Source organism: Rhinolophus ferrumequinum, chromosome 16 (assembly GCF_004115265.2).
Source record: "Rhinolophus ferrumequinum isolate MPI-CBG mRhiFer1 chromosome 16, mRhiFer1_v1.p, whole genome shotgun sequence".
NCBI classification, from domain to species: Eukaryota; Metazoa; Chordata; class Mammalia; order Chiroptera; family Rhinolophidae; genus Rhinolophus; species Rhinolophus ferrumequinum.
In genome coordinates, this window is record NC_046299.1 from 24,313,772 (window position 1) to 24,338,223 (window position 24,452).

The 24,452-nt window shown below is 38.2% G+C and overlaps 1 protein-coding gene across 2 annotated transcripts in view; it reads left to right on the forward strand.

Annotated features, from left to right (window-relative positions):
• The first annotated feature begins 1,977 nt into the window (after window positions 1-1,977).
• CHUK (component of inhibitor of nuclear factor kappa B kinase complex) overlaps window positions 1,978-24,452 on the forward strand; it is a 29,147-nt gene continuing 6,672 nt past the window's right edge. For both annotated transcript variants that reach the window (XM_033130889.1, XM_033130890.1), the window contains exons 1-14: window positions 1,978-2,152; window positions 6,313-6,407; window positions 8,108-8,222; window positions 8,874-8,943; window positions 9,726-9,814; window positions 10,999-11,088; window positions 11,226-11,350; window positions 11,575-11,682; window positions 12,291-12,426; window positions 17,711-17,905; window positions 18,882-18,984; window positions 21,538-21,661; window positions 22,068-22,219; window positions 23,884-23,945. In XM_033130889.1, coding sequence (XP_032986780.1) covers window positions 2,048-2,152; window positions 6,313-6,407; window positions 8,108-8,222; window positions 8,874-8,943; window positions 9,726-9,814; window positions 10,999-11,088; window positions 11,226-11,350; window positions 11,575-11,682; window positions 12,291-12,426; window positions 17,711-17,905; window positions 18,882-18,984; window positions 21,538-21,661; window positions 22,068-22,219; window positions 23,884-23,945 — 1,569 coding nt within the window. In that variant the 5' untranslated portion in view covers window positions 1,978-2,047. The remainder of the gene's footprint in view (window positions 2,153-6,312; window positions 6,408-8,107; window positions 8,223-8,873; window positions 8,944-9,725; window positions 9,815-10,998; window positions 11,089-11,225; window positions 11,351-11,574; window positions 11,683-12,290; window positions 12,427-17,710; window positions 17,906-18,881; window positions 18,985-21,537; window positions 21,662-22,067; window positions 22,220-23,883; window positions 23,946-24,452) is intronic.

Below are 24,452 nucleotides of genomic sequence, written 5' to 3' on the forward strand. Positions count from 1 at the left end.
TGAAATTACGAGAATGAATGAAAAGATAGGTTGAATACCAACCTAAGCTGAAGATGACTACCTTGGAAATAGAGTGATCCGACAAGTATATGGAGAAAGAGCAAAGAGAGGGAGACATCACAGGAGAATGTTGTATCTTGGAAGTCAAAAGAAAAATCATTGCTCCTATATATTGGGCACTAATGGCCCAGACACTATTTCACTTAATCCTCACAAAATATCTATGAGATAGGTATTATTACCTCCATTTTATACATGAAAAAAACTGAGACTGGCAAACTTGAAGATTCTGGAGCCTGAGGTCAACCGGCCCAGGATTTTAAAAAAGAGCTATGCAGTGTCCCTGTGAATGGGGATGTTAAAGAATGAGCTTTAGGAAACAACCAGGTTCCTGCAAAGATGGCCACTTCAGGGTCAGCTCAGTCATCAGTATCCTCAGGTCCTCAGCATCTCTTCCCTGGCTCTTGCAAATGACAATAAGGAGATTTTGGCCCCACCTGTGGAGATCAAACACACTTCAGTGCTCATTATGCTGTACACCTAGCAAATGAGGGCTTCAGAGTATTAGGATAATCTGCATCACAATCATTTGTGCAGTTTGCCTGGGTCTAAAGGATGTGTTCTTGGAAGTACCATTTGCACATCACCTCCAAGTCTGATACTCCAGCTCCGTGGCTACCAAGCATGTATGGGAAACCAGAATTTCCAACACCACACGTTACTGATGACCTATATACCATGACTCGCTTCGTATCATGCAGTGTTCAACAATCTGAGTGCACTATTCAAGGATTTTGGTGACAATAGACACATTGGCTTTGCCAAAAGCCTATTCAATGCTTTCAAAGCAACCAGTGACATTACCATGGTGCACATGCTGTACCCACCTTTAGATGTTTCAAATGCTACATCTGTGGTACAACCATCTGTGATAGATACAACCATCTATCACAAAGTGTTAATTGGAATTCCATGTACTGAGTTCATAGGCAGGGGTGTGCAAATGATCAAGTGCACACCGTCTCAAAGGAGGCTCAAATGACCATCCTTAACGCCAACTGACACATTTCTTGAGAATTTGATTCCAAGCTGATTGTTATACTTGGAGTAACAATGGAGTGATTAATGAAATCCCCAAGTCCTATGAAGCTATGACCAACTCAGCAAAAACAGGAAGCTGGTTCCCCTATGCTAAAGCAATCAGCCACTCGGAAACTCTTCTTGTTGCCCCAACAGCATTCCCCAAGCTTGCCTCTGCAGCCTTGCATCACGCATGAAAAACTCCCCACAATGAGGAACTACCTCACTGGCAAACCCGTATCTGGAGCACTGTTTGACAGGGACAAGATCCCGAAGTCAGGAACAGGAACGTTCTTTACTCGGGAACGGCATCACATCCTTGAGCCGTTTGGAATTACAGGGGAGATCCTGGGACAGGTATATAGGAAATAAAGCAAAAGAACAGCTGATCCTGACTCTATGGAACATGATTAATCATTTAAGGAAGAAAAGATGAACTATTAAGTCTATGGAGGCCTTGTTAGCGCGGGATTCTTTCTAGTTCTTCGGCTTCCGCCATATTTAAATCGGTGGTGGCCTTCGCCAGTGCCAGCTCAGCGGATGGTGAGGTTGGAGAATAGATGGCAGAAGTCTGAAGAAAGGTGAAGTCTAAATAGGGGTGGAGATGATGTGAAGTTGAAAAAAAGACCAATACAAGACAGACTGTTTTGGAAAGTGATTTGAAGGGAATGTAGGGCCTGGAGAGATCTTACATTTTTGAAGACTGGGGAAAAAACAAGTGGGTTCTCTCAGCTAGGAAAATGCCCAGGGTACTTAAGAGAGCGTATTGAAAGCGCCCTACTCCCCCCACCCTTTCCCCTGCTGAGGGGCTTGCGGCACGTTGGGAAAATTTGGGGCGGAGCTTTCCGTGTGGCAGTTACCGGAAGTGATGCATACATCTCGCGAGAAGAAAGACGCGCGAGCCTCGGCGGCCCGGAACCGGCCTTGGAACGGTGGCTGAACCTGAGGCCGCTTGCCCTCCCGCCCCATGGAGCGGCCCCCGGGGCTGCGGCCGGGCGCGGGCGGGCCCTGGGAGATGCGGGAGCGGCTGGGCACCGGCGGCTTCGGGAACGTCTGCCTGTACCAACATCGGGTGAGGCGGGGCGCGCGAGGGAGCGGCGGTGGCTGTTTGTCAGAGCGTCTGTGGAACACAGTGGCTGTCAGTATGTGAGATTGTTGGTGTTACCTCGGGCAGTACTGGGGGCCAATGAGCGTGTGTGCGTGTGAGAAAGAAAGAGATTGAGATTGTGCTTGTGGTTACTGAGTCAGGTTGTATCTGGGTCAGCGTGTGTGCGTTAGCGTTATTAGGAAGAACTTTTGGTATGAGTGTCAAGATGTGACAAGGTGTTTACCGAATGTGACGGTGCTTATGTGTCTCTGAATGTAAAGAGTGTAACGGTGTGTAACGTAAGGCAAATGCACATGAGAGTGTGTATTGTGAGCACAAGTGGGTGAGAAAATGGGGCTAAAGAGTGGGGGGGGGCTGCCTGTTGGAATGTGTGTGTACTTGGGTGTGCTTGGAAGCCATGTGTTATCGGTGGGACTGGAGTAGACAAGGTTTCAGGGTGGAAGCGTTTGGAAGCATCGAGTAGGCTTTGGAATTGGGGATGCATTCCAGATAGGAAGCTGTATGAGGATCAGATGGTGAAAATGATCGGGGCCTCGCAAGGGAAGGAGATAGATTAGGGGTGAGGTGCTCTAGTCGTTGGCAGACAGCTAACATCCAAGTCGGGAATTGGCGTTGATTTAATTGAAAATGTTTAACCATTGTAGCAGCAGTTAATAATCATGTTTGAGCTATGCATCTTTTGATAACCAATAAAAGATCTGAACCCTTTCCCCAGAAATATGCACAGAGGCACGTCCGTGCAGCCTTATGCATTGCCATTTGAGGAAGCTCATGTTCTCCTGAAAGACATTCACAGACCTTTTAGATATATAGACCCTGGACTAGTAATCCCTGCAGTATAGCCTTTGTTTTGTTATCTGTGAAATGGTTACAATAATGTCTACTCACCGTGAGTCTGAGAGTTAAAGAAGATAGTAATATGTGTAAAGCTAAGTACAGTACCTGGCCCATGGAAAGCCCTCAAACGTTTGCTCTCGTTGTTGCTGTGTTGTTGCTGTTATTATCATCTTTATCATCATTAATTGACCTGCAAAAAAGGAAATGCCAAGATAAAAGTGTTCTTTTTTTGTAAAAGATAAATCTGAGTAGGAAAACATATGGGACAAGCTGACCAGTTAAGCTATTACTGCCGTAAAATGCTTGCAATTGGCTTGTGAATGGAGAAGTGAATTCAAGAAGAGAAATCATGATTTGCTGTTTTAAGGAATGTGGGTGTGGATAGAGAGCCCATAGTATAGGATGGGACTCCATCTGGGAGGAATAGACATGTTTGTGTGGCAGTTACAATGACGAATATCACTGATAGAACCGAGGAAATTTTATGAAGCAGGTTTCTGGATAGAGCATAGGAGGAAATCTTGGTGAGAGGGAGAATGGAAGGCGAAGGACTAAGGCATTAAGTACTTTGACAGCTGGACAAGTAGTAATTTAATAATTCTCGCCATCAGAGAGGACATAAGGCACTCAAAAGGAAAAGAGAGGGAGCGATGTACTTCTATTAATAGCAGATGTTGCCTTTGGCCTTTGTATTTGAAGCCTGACCATCAGCCTGGTCATAAGAAAAATGTACCACTTCCCTGAAAATAAGACCTAGCCGGACAATCAGCTCTAATGCGTCTTTTGGAGCAAAAATTAATATAAGACCCGGTATTATGTTATGTTATACCCAGTCTTACAGTAAAATAAGACCGGGTCTTGCATTACTTTTTGTTCCAAAAGACGCATTAGAGCTGATTGTCCGGCTAGGTCTTATTTTCAGGGAAACGTGGTATGCATGCTGGCATGGTTTTGTGACTGCTTTTCTTGGTCCCTGGATGGGGACCAATGAATACATGATTTTTTAAAAAAAAATTGTGGTTAAGTATATATAACATAAAATTTACCATTTTAACCATTTTTAAGTATACAGTTCAGTGGCATTAAGTACATTCACATTGTTGTGCAGCCATCACCACCATTCATTTCCAGAACTTTTTTATCTACTGAAACTGTATACCCATTAAATAAGAACTTCCCATTTCCTCCTCCCGCGGGCCCCTGGCAACCAGCATTCTACTATCTGTTTCTGTGAATTTATCATTTTTTCAATGAAAGAGATTTGAGTCCTCTAGAATCTTAGAAATCTCTCAGAAGCTTTCCAGGTGTCCAGAGTGGACTTCCCCAAAACTGGGACATTTGACAACTTGGCCTGTAGTGAAAGAAAGAAATACTTTGTCGTAAGACTTGGAAACAGCATCACTACTCTTCCAAGCCTGACATAGGGTTTGCATTTACAGCTTTCAAGATCCTAGTGTTTTGGTGGAAGCCACATCCCAATATTTCATCTACACCTCTTAAATCACAATGAGGAAGAGAAAAGGATGTGAGAGTTTATTTAGCTGATTACTGTTCTGGGTGCTGGTGCTGATGGTGCCCAAATCAACATGAACAGTATTTTCTGCCTTCAAGGAGATTTCAAGTCTAGTGGGAGACACAGAATCACTTTTAAGTACATAAACACTTTTAAGTACAATGTGATAACCTATATAATGAAGGTATTTGTAAAGTAATATGGAAGAATGGCAAAATAACTAAAAACTCTTCTTAGGGAATAGGGTAGCACTTCTGAAAGTGTGTTTGGAAAAACTAATCCCGTGAAACTCTTTGAAAAAATTATACTATGGTCAAATACATTGGGTAAATGCTGCATCTATGATATTCCTTCATTTGGAGAGTCATAGCCCACGTTAGTATGTTAAAAGCTCTGAGAGGTCCTATAGAGAAGAAACTAACTTAGTTGCTTTCCAATTTTTTTTATTGTAACATATACATAACATTTATCATTTTAACCATTTTTAAGTGTACAGTTCTGTGGCATTAAGTGCCTTTATACTGTTCTGCAACCATCACCACTATCCATCTCTGGAATATTTCCTTTTTTTGAACACAGAATTTTTTATTTTTTACTTTATTTTATTTTATTTGCTGGACATCACTAAACTTTCCACAGGACCTACATTGTGAAAAGGTCGAGTGAGGAAGCCTTCACGGAGTATGTGAAATAGAAAACTGAGGAGTTGAAACATCTTCCAGGACGGGATCTTTTTAGTATACTCGTATGTGCTGCCGAAGTGAGCACAGGATGGGACCTTTTTGAAATAGCTTCTTGCCTCATTCATATGAGAATTGAGAGTTTAATGTTTGTTCATGTTTCTACCAGATTGTCTCCGTGGTGGTAAAAGCTTGCATGAGACCTGGCTACAACCAGATACCTGCTTAAAACAAAATGTTAAAGGGCATGAAGTGTATAGTTAGGCGGCTAGATTGTAGTCTGTCTTAGTTCATTCTCTTTCTATACATCGACTATCTTATCTCTAGCTTCTTCCTCCCACCTTCCACCTCCCCAACCCCCATTCAGATTAGCCCATACAAGTTATGTCTTGCTTCCTCATCTATATATTTTCTTTCCTCCTGTTTGGTCCTGACTGCTGTTTCTGGGCTGCATTATTGCTGTTGCCAGAATGTAACGAAGTCTGGCTATTTCCTGGAATGTGCATCAGGTTGGGTTTAATTTCAGACAGAATTGGCTAAATTACTAATCACAGGCAAGAGCTGTTAGATTCATTTTATAAATATGGAAACAAGTGCAATTATTGTTAGGATTTTTTAATGTCATTTGAAATGAAAAGATTAGAAACTAATTTGGAGTTTTTTGCATTAGGTTTGGTCATATTAAATTTGCTTTTTGCTGTTGAGGCATGGGAGCCCTGAATTAATCCTCTTCTAGTTATGCTGAAAGCTGGTGCCCTTGTTAGCTTTCTTGACTAAGCTCAAAAGGGAGAGACAAGGCCTTTGTATTTTTGTAGCGGTATATACTGGTGTGAGACAGTGTTTTTACAGGAACAGTCTCAGTCATTTTTGGCTGGTGTGCTTTGGTGTGTGTATAGAGGTCAATTTTAAAGTTTTGGTTTAAGAATCTCATGGTTTACCTAGTAAAAACATTGGCTCAAGAGAGCTATGGATAAATATGTTTAATTACTAAAGCGAAAGAGTTTTGTTTCTCCAGGTTGGCATTTCTTTGATAGCAAGTAAATCTAAACAAGAACCTAATTTATATTTTTTCTGTTGATTTTCTGTGTTGGCAGGAACTTGATCTCAAAATAGCAATTAAGTCTTGTCGCCTAGAGCTAAGTACCAAAAACAGAGAACGGTGGTGTCATGAAATCCAGATCATGAAAAAGTAAGTGTATTTGACTTGTATTTCCCCAGTTCCGCAGCCCAGCCAGATGTCGTCATAGAGAAGGAAGTCCAGGAATCCATTCTTAGGATCTTTTTGGGAATACATTTTTCTCTTTCTCATTAAATAGATATGTCCTAATTCAAATAATAACATTACATTATGATTAAGTAGGTGTAGTTTTAAAAGTCAGCTAGATATTATCAGATTCAGGTCTACGAGTATGAGGGCAGAATCTATTTCTTCTGGATCTTGGTCAGTGTTTATCTATTATACTTTACAGGTAAATAACAATCAGTACGCTTAATTTTTTACTCTTAGATCTACTTTTGTTAAATAGTGTACCTATTGCTTTGTAAAAAATAACCCCAAAACTTAGTGGCTTAAAACAATAAGCATTTAATATCTCACAGTTTCTGTGGTTTAGGAATCTGGGAATGACTTAGCTGAGTGGAGATCCCTCCTGAAACATCCCAGAGTGTTGACTGGAGCTGCAGTCATCCAAAGGCTTGAAGGGGGCTGGAGTATCCATTTCCAAGCTCATTTATATGGCTGTTGGCTAGAGGCATCCGTTTCTCACTATATGGGCCTCTCCACAGGGAAACTTGAATGTCTTCAGGACATGGCAGCTAGCTTTCCCCAAAGTGAGTAATCTGAGAGAGAAAGCAAGATGAAAGCTGACATATCTTTTATGATCTTTCTTCGGAAGTTGTACTCCATCCTTTTTGCCATATTCTGTTTGTTAGAAATGAATCACTAAATACAGCCTACACTCAAGGGGAGGAGAATTACACGCTTGAAGGGAGAAGTAGACATATTTTAAAACCTCCACAGGTAGTGTGCTAAGTGCTTTACAGATAATTCTTCTAGTTGTTATAGCAACCCTGTATTTAGGTATTATTCCTGTTTTATAGATGAGGAAGTTGAAGCTCATAGAGTCATAAAAATGGTAGGTAAGAGAGTCTGGATTTAAGATGAGCACTTTTTGATTCCAGTATCTGTTCTCAGTTCACTTTAATGCTTCTCAAACTTGGCTGTATGGCAGAATCACCAGGAAAGGTTGTTAACAAATAAACTCGCAGGACCTCATAGACATTCTGTTTCTTAGGTCCCTAGGACCTGGGAATTGACTCCAGGTTTGAGATCCACTACACGATGATGGCTGGGATGACATAGTGTTAAGTTTTAAAAAAGTTAGAAAACGGTATATAACATGATTCAGTAATTACTGAAAAAAATATTTGTGCACAGATTAAAAACTGGAAGGTAATATGCCAAAATTTGAATAGTGTACACCTCTAAATGACACTGTAAGTAATTTTGGGAGAGGCAGTATGACATAGGCTGTGGAGCCAGATTTGCATCCTTGCTTGACCACCTGCTTGCTGTGTGATCTGAAGCAATGTGTGCTTTAGTTTTCTCCTATGAGACTATTAATAAATCTACCTATAGTAAGACTATTGTGATGAGTGAGTGAGTTAATGTATGTAAAGTGCTTGCTGCTTGGCACATAGAAATGTAATTGTAGTAAAAGTGATAGTATTTTTATCTATATTTTCTTTTTAAAAATTACTAATTTTAAATTATGTATAATGCCAGCCTTTCTTCTCCTCACTGCTCCTTAATTAACTACCATGTCAAACTCAGTCCCTTTTCACTGGAAAAAAAATTTTTTTATTGTAATGTTTTCCCCTTCTTGTTAGGTTGAACCACTCAAATGTTGTAAAGGCCTGTGATGTTCCTGAGGAATTGAATTTTTTGATTAATGATGTGCCTCTTCTAGCAATGGAATACTGTTCTGGAGGAGATCTCCGGAAGGTAGTGTGGATGTTTTGAGATGATGAGAGAGTAAATTACAAACTTTAGCAGTGTTTGAATCACATTCAATATGATGATCTAGAATAAGGGTCAGTAAACTGTGGCCTGTTAACCTGTTTTTATGGCTGCTTTTTCACTACAGTGGCAGCGTTGAGTACTTGTGACGGAGACCATATGGCCTACAAAGCCTAAAGTATTTACTGTCTGGCCCTTTGCAGGAAATATTTGCTGACCACTGATTTAGAACATGCACTTTTTTGTTGGTGGTGGTGTTTGCAGGATGGGACTATATTGGTGGTGTTAGATCAATGTTTAAGGTGTTTATAAAACAGTTTTTTTCTCTATTGCAAATCTTTCCCATCTTATTTTAAATTTTCCATCTGGATACTTTTTTTTATATGTATCTGTGAGATTTTTCAACCTTTTTCAATTTCAAGTACTTTCCTCCTTTATCTTGTATAAGCCTTGTCATGAAATTTACATGTTTTCCATATGGATTTGGTAATTTTTACCCTCTTTACATTTTATTAATCACGACTTATCTTTTTACTTGAATATTCTCTTAGAGTATAGTGCTTAATGTGCTGCTATTATTTACTGCCCAGCAATATTGGCAGTATACATTTTTCGACTTCTTTTTTTCTTCTTTAGCTACTCAACAAACCAGAAAATTGCTGTGGACTTAAAGAAAGCCAGATACTTTCTTTACTGAGCGATATAGGTATGTAATCAATATGAAAGTACCACCATAATGTAATGCCCCTTTCATCTGTAAATGATTCTATATGCTACTACAAAGCATAAATTTTTAACATCTATTAGAAATTATAACCATTACTGTTGATGCTAAGTTAAAACGAGGATACTTTGTTATTTTTCGTTTTTGACTAGGAGTCCATTTTTGGCTAATAGATGTCCAATTTGCTGACAAAAAAAATATTGTGTGAAATGACCTTATTCGATTTTACTCTCCCTCCCTCCCTGACTAGCATAATTTATCAGTGGCATTGCATCTCATGGACGTAGGTCGTGAAGTCAGCCCTTAGGGGGAAATCTTTTTTAAATCAGGATTACTCCTGAAAAATCCCAAAAGTAACTAGCACCCGGGCCCTTGGAGCAAGCTCAAAAGCAAGAATATGTTTCCCTATATATTTTGATTTTGCTGCTTTTCCTGGGTCATGGAGGCCAAAGTCTAGTTGAAGAGGGTGATTTAGGTAGGAGGAAAAAACTGCAAGAATAAATATAGAGATTTTCTCAATTGCTTGTTCTAGTTCTTTTTAATGTGAATTCTCTTAAGTTAAATGACCATATATTATAATTCTGCAGTATTTGTAAATGTTAACTTGATTTTCTATGGAGAAAATCTGAAGTACTATATGTCATTAATTGTATAGTTATGACGGTCCCTATAAATTTGAGCATCAGAGAAGTACAAAGTGTGAGATGAATTTTTTTTTAATTCAGTGTTTTCTTACCTCAACATACATTTTAAACTTTATTTAGGGTCTGGGATTCGATATTTGCATGAAAACAAAATTATACATCGTGATCTAAAACCTGAAAACATAGTTCTTCAGGATGTTGGTGGAAAGGTAGGTGAAAACTGAGCAAATGTTTCATGCCAGTTGAATACAGTCTTCCTGATGTAGTTGGTCTTTGGGGTTTGGTGCCCCTCCATTGCCCACCATACTTTTTCTACCCAGCTCTCATTACACTGAACTGTGGTTTTGTGGTAGTTGTTTGTCTCCTCTGCTAACAAAATAGTTCCTTTAGAGAAGGAGCTGCATCTGTCTTGTTTACTTGTTTTCCCAGCATGGTATCTAACAGAGGTATTATAGTAGGCAGTGCGTGAATAACTTGTTAATCTTTATGAAGCACATCCAAAAAATACACACATCCTGGATCTGCTCTACTTTAAGAAAAAAAGTACATTTACTTAAAAATGTTTTTTTATCTAAGAAAAACACACCAAAAACTCTCATTATCCCCCAAATTCCTAAGTTCTATATGTAATTAAAATTCAAAACCTTGATTTCTCAGATTCTTAAGTGAGTCATCTTGAGAAGAACCAGAAATTGTGAATTGGCTCCTGAAATATTTGTTTTTATCAGAATAATGTGAGCAGTTTTCTTACATCCATCCCAATAAAGATGTAAAGCCAAGAGTCTGAACTTGGAATCGGATTGTGTGGTCTGTTAGTTAGTGAAGATGGTGGTCACTGGAAGGTGATGAAACCTTAATGATTCTGCTTCTCTTAAGAGCCTTTTTTGTATGCTTGGCACCGGCTGTCTGCTTTTTCTTTTCCCCCAAAGACTGTTCAGGATATTCTTGCGGTTAGAGGGGTATTTACTCACATTGATTCACTATAAGACGGTATGATGCTTCTTCAAGTTTGGAAGTCACCCTTACCGTTGCCTTCCAATTTAATGGATCAAGCTTATTCCGAATATATCAAAATAAAAATAGCCAATCTATATTTAGCTTTTACCATGTACAAGGCTCTGTGTTAAATTCTTTTCTTTCACTATGTCGCTGAATCCTAATAATGATTATGTGAAGTAGGGATTGTTTGTAATACCATTATATAGGAAACTGAGAGAAGGTAAGTAACTTGATCAAAATCACACAGCTGGTGAAGTGGTGGCGCTCAGGCTGAAATGCATTTGTGTTATTCCAGAGCCCAAGCTCTTCACCACCACCCTCTCCAGAGCCTTATAAGACATTGTTGCCTTTCCTTTTCAAATTTCTTAACCACTTAATACTTACAATTTTTCAGACTATACATAAAATAATTGATCTGGGATATGCCAAAGACGTTGACCAAGGAAGTCTGTGTACATCTTTCGTGGGAACATTGCAGTATCTGGTAAGACGTATATTGTTTCTTTGCCTTTTAAGTGTACAAGATTTTCTTTCTTTATGAAGGTCATGAATATAGTAGTTCAAAAATAAAATAGCTTTTCTCTTATAGCGTGATGTTTGAAACATTTTTTCTTTTTTAAGGCCCCAGAGCTCTTTGAGAATAAGCCTTACACAGCCACTGTTGATTATTGGAGCTTTGGGACCATGGTGTTTGAATGTATTGCTGGCTATAGGCCTTTTTTGCATCATCTGCAACCATTTACCTGGTAAGAAATGGAAGGGAACTGTGGTGTGCCTAATGGGAATGAAAAGTTTCAGTTGCCTGCTTTTTTTTTTTTTTTTTTTCCCCCAGTTGCCCTCTTTTTTACCTCTCTCTCTAAGTGGTGTAATTGCCTTTTAAACACACAATTGAATAAATTTAAATGGCAGAAATCTTAGCGTATTTGTGAGACTCAGGTTGTCAACTGAGTCTCACCTTTGTTATTTATAGGCATGAGAAAATTAAGAAGAAGGATCCAAAGTGTATATTTGCATGTGAAGAGATGACAGGAGAAGTTCGGTTTAGTAGTCATTTACCTCAACCAAATAGCCTTTGTAGGTAAGTATATTTCAGTTGAGAAGTTCGCCTCAGTTTCTTTGGGGTTATAAAAGAACATGAGAATTGTCTGTTCCAAGTGGCATTATCCACCATAACTTTCTGTGATGATGGAAATGTTTTGTATCTGCGCTAGCCACATAAGCTATTGAGCACTTGAAAGGGGAGTAGTTTGACTGAAGACCTGAATAATTAATTTGATTTAATTTGTATTAACTTAAGTGTAAATGCATGTAGTGACGACTCTTGTGACTAGTGACGACCATATTGAACAGCACAAGTCTAGTGGAAACCAGAACTGCTGCCACTCAACTGATTGGCTTAGGTGCTAGGAAGACTCTTGAGATACTGAAGTAAACGGATTCCTTGGAGAATGGGACTGGACTTGCCCGTTGGAGTTGCCAGTAACTAACTTACATATGTGGGTTTTGGGTTAATTTTTGTGGAAAAAGTTTGCCCCCTGTCATTTCATGAATTATTTGAAAGTGAGGTAGAAAATGGTACAGACAAGTAATGAGAAAGGAAATAGACAACCTATAAAATTGCTTTTTTTCCAGTACTGAAGGAAAATTGGAACATGATGATTTTCACCCTATTTTTGTGTTTTCTAGTTTAATTGTAGAACCTATGGAAAACTGGCTACAATTGATGCTGAACTGGGATCCTCAGCAGAGAGGAGGACCTGTTGATCCTACTTTGAAGCAGCCAAGATGTTTTGTATCAATGGATCACATTCTGAATTTGAAGGTTAGTTTGAAGGGGGTGTACTTCGTGAGACTTGCATTGAAGTTAACAAGTTTATTTGGAAAATGAGCAGAAATATATTTTAATGGTCTTTTCCTGATGTTTACTTGAAAAAGAAAATTATAGTTTTTGAGCTGATGGATTTTTATTTTCTTAGTAAGCCTTCTTAGTTTTACTTCTTAGTGGTCTTTGTTGATTACTCCCTTTGAAGCATCTTTTGGACTTTCCTCTTCCTCCTATTGTGCCATTATCACCTCATTCATTTAGATCTGATCATACTGGGTCTCGTTTGGTGAGGAAGGTTTCTACCTGACTGACATGCCTCTATACTTCTGATCCTATAGTCCATGCAGCATGAACTGCCCAGCTCATCTTCTGAAAATACGTTTTTATTTTCCTGTCCAAGAGACCAACATAGTTCCTTCTTGCCTACCAAGTCAAGTCTAAACTGTTGTGCCTTGCTTTTTGGGGCTTTCCTAATGCAGGTCCCCAACCAAGTTATTTGTCTCAGACCTGCTTCTCTTACCCTTCACTCAGGACCAGCTTGTCCCTGCTCCTTATGCCATCAAGCTCCAGTTTTGTACTTTGACAGATGCAGTCCTTCTGCCCAGAATAATCTATTTCTGTGTGTCTACTCAACCTACACTGGTACATATTCAACTCTCCTTTTCTCTGAATGGTCCCTGCCATTTTGTAATTGTTTCTCGTCTTGCACTCATACCCCTCCGTGTAAATTATCCTCGTCCTCAATGCTGAGATTGCCTTTACTGCTTTTATTAACAATCGCCCACTGTACCACCACACTACCCCTACCCCAGCAGTTCTGTATACAGCCGGGCATGTACCAGGTTCTCAGTAAATCTCCACTGATGTGAATGAGAGGTTCCTTTATGCTAGCTACCCAGAAACAACTCTCATCTGCAGTCTTTCCATATTTGTTGATTGCTTGTAGTAGATACGGTTTCTAAAACTGAAATGCGAAAGTGTAATCATATAAGGTTTTACTCCAGTCTTGGCATAGTTTTTTAACTGGGAACTTACAGCCATGTTGATGTGATTCTTGGCTAACATTGAAACAATAACCTGGCTCCTTGATTTGGTTTTTTTCTGTTGTGCCAAGGAATAAATCATCCCTCAGTATGTTAGGCAAGCAGAACTTGGTGGCACCTTTGAGTTCTTTTTTGCCTCCAATAAATTTTGTTTTTTATCTGAGATTTTTTTTTTTAGACTTGTCATGGTACTTGTAGCATCATTAAAACTTAGAAGGGGTCGGTGAACGTCTGCTTGTCATAGAGTATGGGGAAAGAGTCCTCCCTATGTGTTTTGTGGTCTATACACTTTAGTTCAATTTGAAGCACCACTGTTTACCTATCTGTGAATCTGGAAATGTGTGTGTGCCCGTGCGCGTGCATGTTTGTTTATATTTATAGCTCAGGTTAAGTAATATCTTCTTTAAAGAACCAATATCATTGTGAGGTTGTCCAGAATAAGGTATGTGAAAGGTACTATTCATAGTAATTCAGGGATGCTTCCTAGACATGATAATAGGACTGAATTTTGAAGGATAAGTAAATTAATTGGGGGACTGGACAGGGGGAAAGATTTACAGGCAAGGGAATATCATGAACACAGAAGCATGAACTGCAAAACAGTTTGGTATTACTGTAGGGCATTTTTAAAAGGTATTTATTGTTCAATTAGGGAATGATGCATATTTTATTTTTATTGAGAAAAGAAATCAAGAAAATAGTTACTGAAATGTTTTTTGTTTTTTTTAAGCAGTGTTTGGTTATTTAATTTGTGTGTTTTTCCAGGACCCATCAGCTCCAAGTCAAGTAGTTGTTTCAATCTAGTTGTGGAGGGTGCAGCTCACAGCAGCCCATGTGGGGATTGAACCAACAACCTTGTTAAGAGCACCGCGCTCTAACCACCTGGCTAACTGACTGCCCTGAAATGTTTTTTTCCCTTTTAAAAAAAGTTTAGAGAGTTTGATTGCATATTTTTTCAACTATTTATTATGAAAAACTTTAAATATGTAGAAAAGTTTTCAAAAAGTGTACTGAACTTGCCACTGAAGGTAATGGTGAAACAGAAATATTTACTTATTCCTTCTTTGCTTCCTTTTTCATACCCCTAAGTGTAACTAAAGTTTTCAAAAAGTGTACTGAACTTGCCACCACTCTCCTTGGTTTTCTGTTTTTCCATATTACTTTTTCTTCCTTTCCTTTGGCAATTTCTTCCGTTGTATAACTTTAACTATAAACTAAATATGTATTAATATAATTTTAACTGTAAACTAAATATGTATTAATATAACTCCCAAATTTATCTCCTCAGTTTTGACTTTTCTGCAGAGTACTTATAACTGCTATGTAACCGGTGGTCCCACTGGCACCAAGACTTACTAAAAACTGAACATATTTGTAAGGCTTGCGGCGAGATAATGAGGCTAGTCAGACAGGTTGAGAAAAGTGAGTGCTTTATTCTGCGCTCCCAGGCGAGGTTCACCGGGTCCCACAGACGGGGGCCGGCGAAGTCGAGCCCAGGGTAGAGGGAGGGAGGCATATATGCGGTTTTTGGGGTGGGGGTTGGCTGTGTGAGGTGGCAGATGAGCAGGCCCCCCTAGTGCAGATCTGGCTCGAGCGGCTGTGTCCGGAGTTGCTTATCGCACCAGCGGTCTGCTGCCTTTTCTGGGAAACGCCAGGGGCCTCAGTCTCTGTCATGCGGGGAGGGGTCTGACTTGGCAGAGGGGTATGACTTGGCTTCTGGGGACCGGTCTGACTTGACAGAGGGGTATTTTTGGCCTCTTTGACCATGTCCATAGCTGACCTAACAATATTTGCTTCATGTAATCTATTTCTACAGCTTTCCTGTGCCTCTTACTTTAATTATCACCTTTCCAGTTACCTCAGTCCGAAACTTGAACTGTCTGACTAGTCCTTCTCTTTCATTAACATATTTAATTACTTTGTCAGATTCATCTTTTGATTGTTTTTACAATTCTGAGCTTGTCAGGTTCTCAATTTAGAAAGCCTTCCTTTTTGCATATTGAATAAAGTCCAAACCCTTACATTGTCATTCAGAATCCGTCTTTGTCTCATTGCTTCCTACACTTCCAGCCTTATCTCATCTCATATTGTGCCCTCAGGGGACATTGTTTTAGGTAAATTTGAACTGGATTATTAATATTCTCTGATTATGCTCATTCTTTTCTACCTCTCTGCCTACCTTGTTTTCTGCCTAGAAGAACATTTCTTCTTTCAATTTTTCGCTTTCTCATCTTTCTTCTTTTTCAAAGTTTAGCTCAAATAGTGCCTCCTTTATAAAGCACCACTTTCCTGCTACCAAATATTCTTTTGGAACCTGTACAATACCTGTCACATTTTGCCTTGTATTTTAGTTCTCTTAATGTTTCTTAATGTTTTTCTTCTATTTGACCATTGTCCTATGGGAGGCAAGGATCCTAAGTTACTCAGTTTGCATATCCCCTACCACCACAACACACTTAATAGTATGTACCATAGTAGGCAGTCATTAAATATTCCAGTGAACAAAAGGATAAATTTTTTTTTAAGATTTTATTGGGGAAGGGGAACGGGACTTTATTGGGGAACAGTGTGTACTTCCAGGCCTTTTTTTCCAAGTCAAGTTGTTGTCCTTTCAGTCTTAGTTGTGGAGGGCGCAGCTCAGCTCCAGATCCAGTTGCCGTTGCTAGTTGCAGGGGGCGCAGCCCACCATCCCTTGCGGGAGTTGAACCAGCAACCTTGTGGTTGAGAGGACATGCTCCAACCAACTGAGCCATCTGGGAGGCAGCTCAGCTCAAGGTGCCGTGTTCTATCTTAGTTGCAGGGGGCGGAGCCCACCATCCCTTGCGGAACTCGAGGAATTGAGCTTACAACCTTGTGGTTGAGAGCCCACTGGCCCATGTGGGAATCGAACCTGCAGCCTTCGGAGTTAGGAGCATGGAACTCCAATCGCCTGAGCCACCGGGCCGGCCCCACAAAAGGATAAATTTAAGCTGTGTTTCCTCTCCTTTCCTTTTGCTTCCTTCTGGTTCAGCTTTGATAGTAGGATGCCATGATCACTTACCCTAGTTTGACATATACTTGGTATAAAAGTAAATGTCCATCTTCGCCTTTTCATCCTAAATTTCTTCTATTGCTATTAGCAGCAGCTATCATAGTGTGAAATAGGCCTAGGCAGGGAAAGAATGGAAGGTCTCAGTTGGTATACTTGTACATCCATGTCAACTGTGAAGATTCCTTTTTCTTCCTCCCACCTTTTTTGAACATAAAAGGTCATTCTATGTATATTAAAAGAAAGTTAATACTTTATCTCTGTAATAAGCATTTCCAGCAGAGATAATTTTAATCATTTGCATACACTATCAGTGTAAGGCATTGGAGAAACACAGGTATTAATTTTGTATAACTTACCTAAGGATAGTGGAAGGAAGAGTATTTAAAATCATGTTGTGTTTAAAAAATTGACTCCTCACTCTGTGGCTGTCCTTAGGTACCTGGGTAGAGTCCCATCTAACTCAGTCTCGCACTTTCTTGTCCTGTATCAGGCTACTCCTATTTTCAGTGGGGCTTTAGGTGAGAGTAATAAGACTGTTTTCTTATCTAATTGAGCCCTTAGGCAGATTACTGCTCTGGGATTTTGTTGCCTAATCGGAAGAATGAGGATGACTATGCTTTTCCCTGTTTAAAGAAAAGCCTAGATCTTCTACCAGATGATTATTTCTTGAGACAATGTAAGGTAGTCAGACAGATATGAGTTCAGATCTAAGCTCTATGAGTTATCAGCTGTGTGATCTCTAACAAGTTAACTTCTCAGAACTCTGGTTTTTCTCTTTGCCAAAATGGAGATTAGAAGATCTAATTAATGGGTTGTTATGTTAAAAATTAACTAACAGGATGTTAAGTTAAACATAAAGCAGTTAACTCTGTGGTTGGCGTCTATTAGGCACTTCATAAATGGAACATTTCCTTCCAGGTCTGTGATATATTTCTATAATAAATAAGTGTTGCCTTTTCAAATATGGGTTTTATTTCATGATTTTGTGCATCCCTAGAACTTTGAAATTTGATTCCTTGGGACTGACATCTGTTGTAGTAGAAAAGTAAACCAGTTTCAGAATGTCATTTTATAATTATAGAAGGAAGTCTCACTTTGGAAAATGACTGAACCTTGTTTAATACAGAGATAATGCCTTTTGCTCATATTCCCTTTAGTATCTAGCAGCAGATGATCAATAATCATTTCGTTTTTCTTGTTTATGCAGATAGTACACATCCTAAATATGACTTCTGCAAAGATAATTTCTTTTTTGTTACCACCTGATGAAAGTCTTCATTCACTGCAGTCTCGTATTGAGCGTGAAACTGGAATAAATACTGCTTCTCAAGAGCTTCTTTCAGAGACAGGAATTTCTCTGGATCCTCGGAAACCAGCCTCTCAATGTGTTCTAGATGGAGTAGTAAGAAAATTCTAATATACTTAGAAAAATACAAGAAATCTTTTTGCATAGGGGATTGCATGCCCTGCATTTTTTAATGTGTATTTGGAATCCCTTGGGGGGTGGTGATGCACATCTTATAATTCTTTTAATTTTTATCGTACTTATTTCTCTTATCATTGCTTTGCAAGGTAAACCGGATAGAAGTGAAACATTCGTTGTTTTGAACTTTGTATGACTGTCTTTGGTGCTAGTTCTCTCCTCCCTCTTTTCCTTTTTTCCTTGAAGCCTAGAACCTTGAGATTAGACCAGCAGTCTCATAGGTCCTGTGAGAAGATAGATGGATGGTAAAATATGATTGTGGTCATGACTCCTTTTTCATTTTATTTGACTTGAGGCATATTTTAAATATCATATAATTTATCCATTTCAAGTGTTCAGGGGATTTTTGAGTTTTTGTTTTAGTAAATTTACCTAATTGCACTGCCATCACCATCAGTCAGTTTCAAAACATTTCTATCTCAGTATGATTCTTCCTGTCTATTAACTATTAATCTCATTCTGCCCTCCCCAGGCAATCATTAATTTATTTTCTATCTGTATGGATTTGCCTTTTCTGAACATTTCATATAAATGGATCATGCAACCTGTAGTCTCTTGTATCAAACTTCATGTACTTAACATTGTGTTGTTGAGGTTCATTCGAGTCATAGCATGTATCTGTACGAATTCTTTTTGATTACTGAATAGTGTTCCCATTGTATGGATAGATGTTTTTAGGACTTTCTGCTTTTGTCCTTTTGGGTCTGGTGATTTTCACTTTAGCCCATACTGAAGTTATTTATTTGTTTTTCCTAAACAAAAGTTTAGACCTTAAGTCTGTAAGATGTATGCTAATGAACATTAGCTTTATTCATCTGTATTTCAGAGTAGGAAATCTGGTGCTGAAGTACTTAGGATGTTCAAAGATCTTTTTAAAAATTGTTTCTTTTTTCAGAGAGGCTGTGATAGCTATATGGTTTATTTGTTTGATAAAAGTAAGACTGTATATGAAGGACCGTTTGCTTCCAGAAGTTTATCTGACTGTGTAAATTATATTGGTAAGTCTAATCCATTTACTGACTGAGCTTTAAACCTGAAATAGTACAGTTTTAACTCACCATGATTAGTAGAAATGGTCTTTGGTGTTTTTGTTCTGTATGTCATACTTCAGGTTTCCATTTGTGGTGAAAAATGGATTTCTGTAGTTTGGAAGGTGAAAGGTAGGTTTTAAATTACCACCAGATCCCTCGTTTGGGAGGCAGAGTTACTTTGCTGAAGCTAGGTCTCACAGATGGGAGACTGAATCTCCATTGTTAATGAAGCCTACTTTTAATTTTTAGTTGCTCCTTCAATGTTTAAGCATGTTCAAATATTTTATCCTGTGAATACTGCTTAATATTCAAATGTTTTCATTTCTTCTGTGAGAATTGTTGTTTTCTCTTGAAGAAGTGGTCAATTTCTGTGTACCCCAAACTAAAATCAAGCACAAAATTGTAAAATCAAGAACAAAATTGGGCATAAGAGCTAAAATTATGTAATCATTCCTCTGTTTTTATTAGTTTTCTTTTTTAAGAACAGTTTTAGATGTACAGAATAAATGACCAGATGGCAGAGTTCTCATGTTACTCCCCTCCCCTGCACATACAGTATTCCCTGTTGTTAAGATCTTACATTAGTGTGGTACATTTTGTTAAAATTAATGAACCAATATATTATTATTAATTCAAGTCCATACTTTATTCAGATGTCCTTAGTTTGTATCCGGTGTCCTTTGTCTGTTCCAGGATCTCATCCAGGATACCATATTGCATTTAATTGTCATGTCTCCTTAGGCTCCTCTTGGCTGTGACAGTTTCTCAGACTTTGCTTGTTTTTGATGACCTTGGCAGTTTTGAGGAATACTGTTGGATGCCCGTCTGTTGCAGTTTGTCTTATTTTTTCGTCACGATTAAACTAGGATGGGTTTTTGAGAGAAAAATCACAGAAGTAAAGTGCCATTTTTAGCACATATGAAGGGTACATTCTGTCAATGTGATTCATGGCTGTTGGTATTGACCTTGATCACTGGGCTGAAGTAGTGTTTGTCAGGTTTCTGCACTGTGAAGTTTAGTCTTTTTCCAGCCATTTTATACTTTACTCTTTGGAAGGAAGTCACTATATAGAACCCACACTAAGGAGTAGGGAGTTTTGCTCCCCTTCCTTTAAGGTAGAGTGTCCACATAATTTATTTGGAATTCTTTTGTACACGAGATTTGTCTCTTTTCTCCCATTTATTAATTTACTCAATTATTATATCAATATGGATTCATGGATATTATTTTATACTTTGGATTATAATCCAATATTAATTTATTTTGTTCAAATTGTTGCAGCTTTGGCCTTTAGGAGCTCTTTCAGTTGGCTTCCTATGCTTCTTTTACTTGCCCCATCAGTGAGGTTTTTTTTTCACTTCCTTACTTCCTGGCACTACAGTGTGGTGTGCTCCAGGCTTGTCTGGTGTATTTCCTGCCCCAATCATAGAATCTGCCATTTCCCCAAGGAGCCCTAGTTCCTTTAATTGGAGAACAGTATTAGAGATCAAGATCTGGACACCATGCTTCTTGCTATTAGGGTGTCATTTCTTGGGCCATTTCAGTCTTTAATTTTTAGTGTGTGTGCGTATGTGTGTGTATGTGTATTTATTTATATCAGGCTCCCCTCCCAGACTTTTTTAAAAGGTTTTTTTGTTGTTGTTTTTTTCGGTCTATTGTAGGAAGCCTCAGGAGAAAGTGTGGGTATATAAGAATAGAAGAAGGGTTAGTTGAGACTATTAATTATTAGAGGAGGCAAAGATTTCTCTAGATACTTTATTTTTTTGAAGTCTGCTTCAGCTAATGTATTTTCTCAATATTAACCCTCATGTATCACCTTTTCTCTGAAGGTTTACATTGGAAAAGAATAGCAGAATATAATTGCCACCTTAATGGATAGGGTGAATCTCTTTCATTCTTGGAGAATTTCATAATGTTAAAATGGAATTTCATTGAGCTTAACATACACACCTGCCATCATTTTAGAAAGTAACATTCCCTTTACCAAAGAAAGGGCAAGAGATAATCATGAATAAATAATTTTGTAAGTCTGGCATTGAAGAAAGCATATTTTATTAAACTGCTGTTTACCCTGTATGTTTTCCTGGAGCTGAGTTTGTAGTCTAGCAGATAAAGTTTATTATTCAGAGGCAGGAAAGACTGTGGTGGATTGTGGATGCGATGGGACTTGATTTAGAACTTGAAAGAAATGAAGAATTTGTATTAGTGGAGAGAAAAAAGAGTATTCCAGATTGGAGGAGAGCAAGGAAAAAAAGATGGATATAGGAATAATTGCAAGCTTTGTGATTATGTAGTGATTATATCTTACTCATTTTTATCTCTCCTTGTATCTGGAGCAGTGCTGTATATTACAGTTTCTCAGTAAATGTATATTGAACTGAATGGAACAGTAGCAAGTAGTTCTCTCTAGCATCTATGGGAATGATGTTTGTATGGACAGGAAATCACAAAGAATGATTAATGAACTCTAAATCTTAAAAAGTAACCCATGTCTCTTTTTTCCCACCTTCTTACATGTAGTACAGGACAGCAAAATACAGCTTCCAATTATACAGCTGCGTAAAGTGTGGGCTGAAGCAGTGCACTATGTATCTGGGCTAAAAGAAGACTACAGCAGGCTCTTTCAGGGACAAAGAGCAGCTATGTAAGTAGATTCTATTTATAGGGCCAGTGTCATGTGCATAATCCTCAAGAGTTAATCTTGCCAGTTTTCACTAATCAGTGTTCCATGCAATACTAAAGTATTGGGCCAATTTGAAATGTAATATTCTGATCAGACTCGTAGAAGTCTTACTAATGGTCTGAAACTTTCCAATTGCAGTGGCTTAAGAGTAGTTCCTGAAAAGAACATCCTACTATAAAGAGACTGTTCTATCATAGAATATCACACGCAGGAAGTCTTTAGAGACCAGATTTTAGTGATCAGCTATTTCTCAGAGATTAATAACAGAAACTTAGGCTTTGGGCATATAGCAATTTAAGTTTTTAAATTTTTGTCGAATGTTTATGAAATGCTGTTGTTTTTTGTTTGTTTTTTGGCTATGGTGTAGGCTAAGTCTTCTTAGATATAATGCTAACTTAACAAAAATGAAGAACACTTTGATCTCAGCATCTCAGCAACTGAAAGCTAAACTGGAGTTCTTTCACAAAAGTATTCAGCTTGACTTGGAAAGATACAGTGAACAGATGACTTACGGAATATGTAAGTGTTTGGGTAATGTATTTGAAAGAAGTGTCTGCTCTCTTGAAGCCATCTGCTATTTTGCCTTCTTACGTCATAACCAGTTGTTTCTCTTTCATTCACATTAGAACAAGAAATAGGGTACCTCAAAGCATCATAAACCATGGTTGTTTTGAATGTTAGATGGGTTTTTTTTTCAACCTTTAGTTGAGCAATTTTATGTTTGTTTGTTTTTTTCCACAATTAGACTAAAATAAATTGTTTAGCTCCAAAAAAAATACAAAAGTGATTTATGAACTTGTGATTTTTTTCAAACCTCATTTTTAAAATAGGTACAAAACCTGTATTGGGGTGACTTATTAGCTAGGGAAATCTTAAACTCCTTATCTTTCTATAAATCATAACACAAATAATTCCAGGTTTATTTTTTTCCCCAAACCACCTACTGTGTAGTCTCACTTTTTTATTATATGCAGCCTCCAATGTTTTAGTATTTGACTTTAAGCTTACCTACCTTCAGATGTACTAAGGAAATATAAAAAGCAGAATTAAAATAAAATAAACTGAAGTGATCACCACCAGCATTTATTTATTTATTTATTTTCCCCATGAAACAAATCCTTTTTTGGGAATCAAACACATTTGTATACTTATCTTGAATAAGGTATGTTTATCTCAGAGTAAATGATCAACAGTGTTTAGTGGGGTGAATAAGTTTACCCACTAGAGCTGGTTCTATGATTGATGTTTTATTTTTAGTTGTGTATTATAGGTATTCTGGTGAATGGCAAAACATAATTATTTCGCCAAGTTATCTTTGCATTGTCAGCTGTATATCTTACACAAGTGTTAAAAAAAGAATGAAGTAGACCTAAAGGTCACTTGGATCATTAATGGCAGTGATGTTTTAAGTTGGGAAAAAGTAAAGAAAGAAAAGTATGTATAGATGGTCTCATCAGTGAGGGAAAAGGGTATGTGTCTATATAGCAAGTGATTATATAACAATAAGATCTCTTAGGGTGGAGGGTAATGAGGAGGAAGAGAGAGTCTTTTCTTTTTATATCCTTTTATGTTTGATTTTTAAAAAATATGTTTATATTTTAAAAATTCTTCCTTTTTTAAAAAGAGAAAACCATCTGTATTAGTGTCCTAGGGCTATTGTAACAAATTACTATGAGCTGGGTGGCTTACAATAACAGAAGTTTATCGTCTCAGTTCCAGAGTTTTCACTAAATCAAGGTGTTGGCAGGGCCGTGCTCCCTCTGAAACCTGTGGAGAAAAATCCTTCCTTGCTTCCCCCAGCTTCTTGGTGCTTTGCCAGCAGTCCTTGGTGTTCCTTGGCTAGCAGCCGGAGCACTTTAGTCTTTGACTGTCATCAAATGGAGCTCTTCCTTCATCTGTCTGTGTCTGTGTTTCTTCTTTTGAGGACACTAGTCGTACTGTATGAAGGGTCCACCCTACTCCAGGATGACCTCATCGTAATTTAACTAATTATATGTGCAATGACCCTGTTTCCAAATCAGGGTACATTCTGAGGTTCTGAATTAGGACTTCAACATATCATCTTGGGGGGACAACTCAACCCATAACACTGTTTTTGATGTTGATGTGGCAAGGAGGTGGGTAGCTCAGTAATTAAAGCTATGGCTATTTCTGCGATAACCAATTAAGACTTTTTTTTTTAGCCTCAGAAAAAATGTTAAAAGCATGGAAGGAAATGGAAGAAAAGGCTATCCATTATGCTGAGGTAAAATTACAGAGTTTATTCTGTGTGTTTATTAATTCCTGCAGTCTCCCTTAGAAACTTTCTTTGGTTTGGGTATGTAGAGGATTTTCATGTCATTCCTGAATATCAGACAAATATCTAGTAGATGTTTTGTGTATGTAGAGGGAAGTACTATAGTGGGTAACAACAAGGGCTTTGGGCAAATGAGATTAAGCTGAAGCCACAATGAGCTTTAGTTTCCATATTATATTATGATACTAAACCTTTTTTAGTAAGGTTATGCAGATTAAATGGGAATAAATAATAAGTGGTAGTTTTCACTATTATTTTTTTGACTGGTTTAGATAGGGTGGCTGCACTTCCTGATTTACCTGGAACAGTCCGTTTATACCTATCTTGCCATAATTATCAATACTGCTCCCTTTCACTCTCAAAATTATGCAGGTTTGGAGAATAAATTGTATGGTCACACTAGATAGATCATCCTCTAGGTGGCAGATTCCTTCCTTACCTGGTACATCTGTCCAT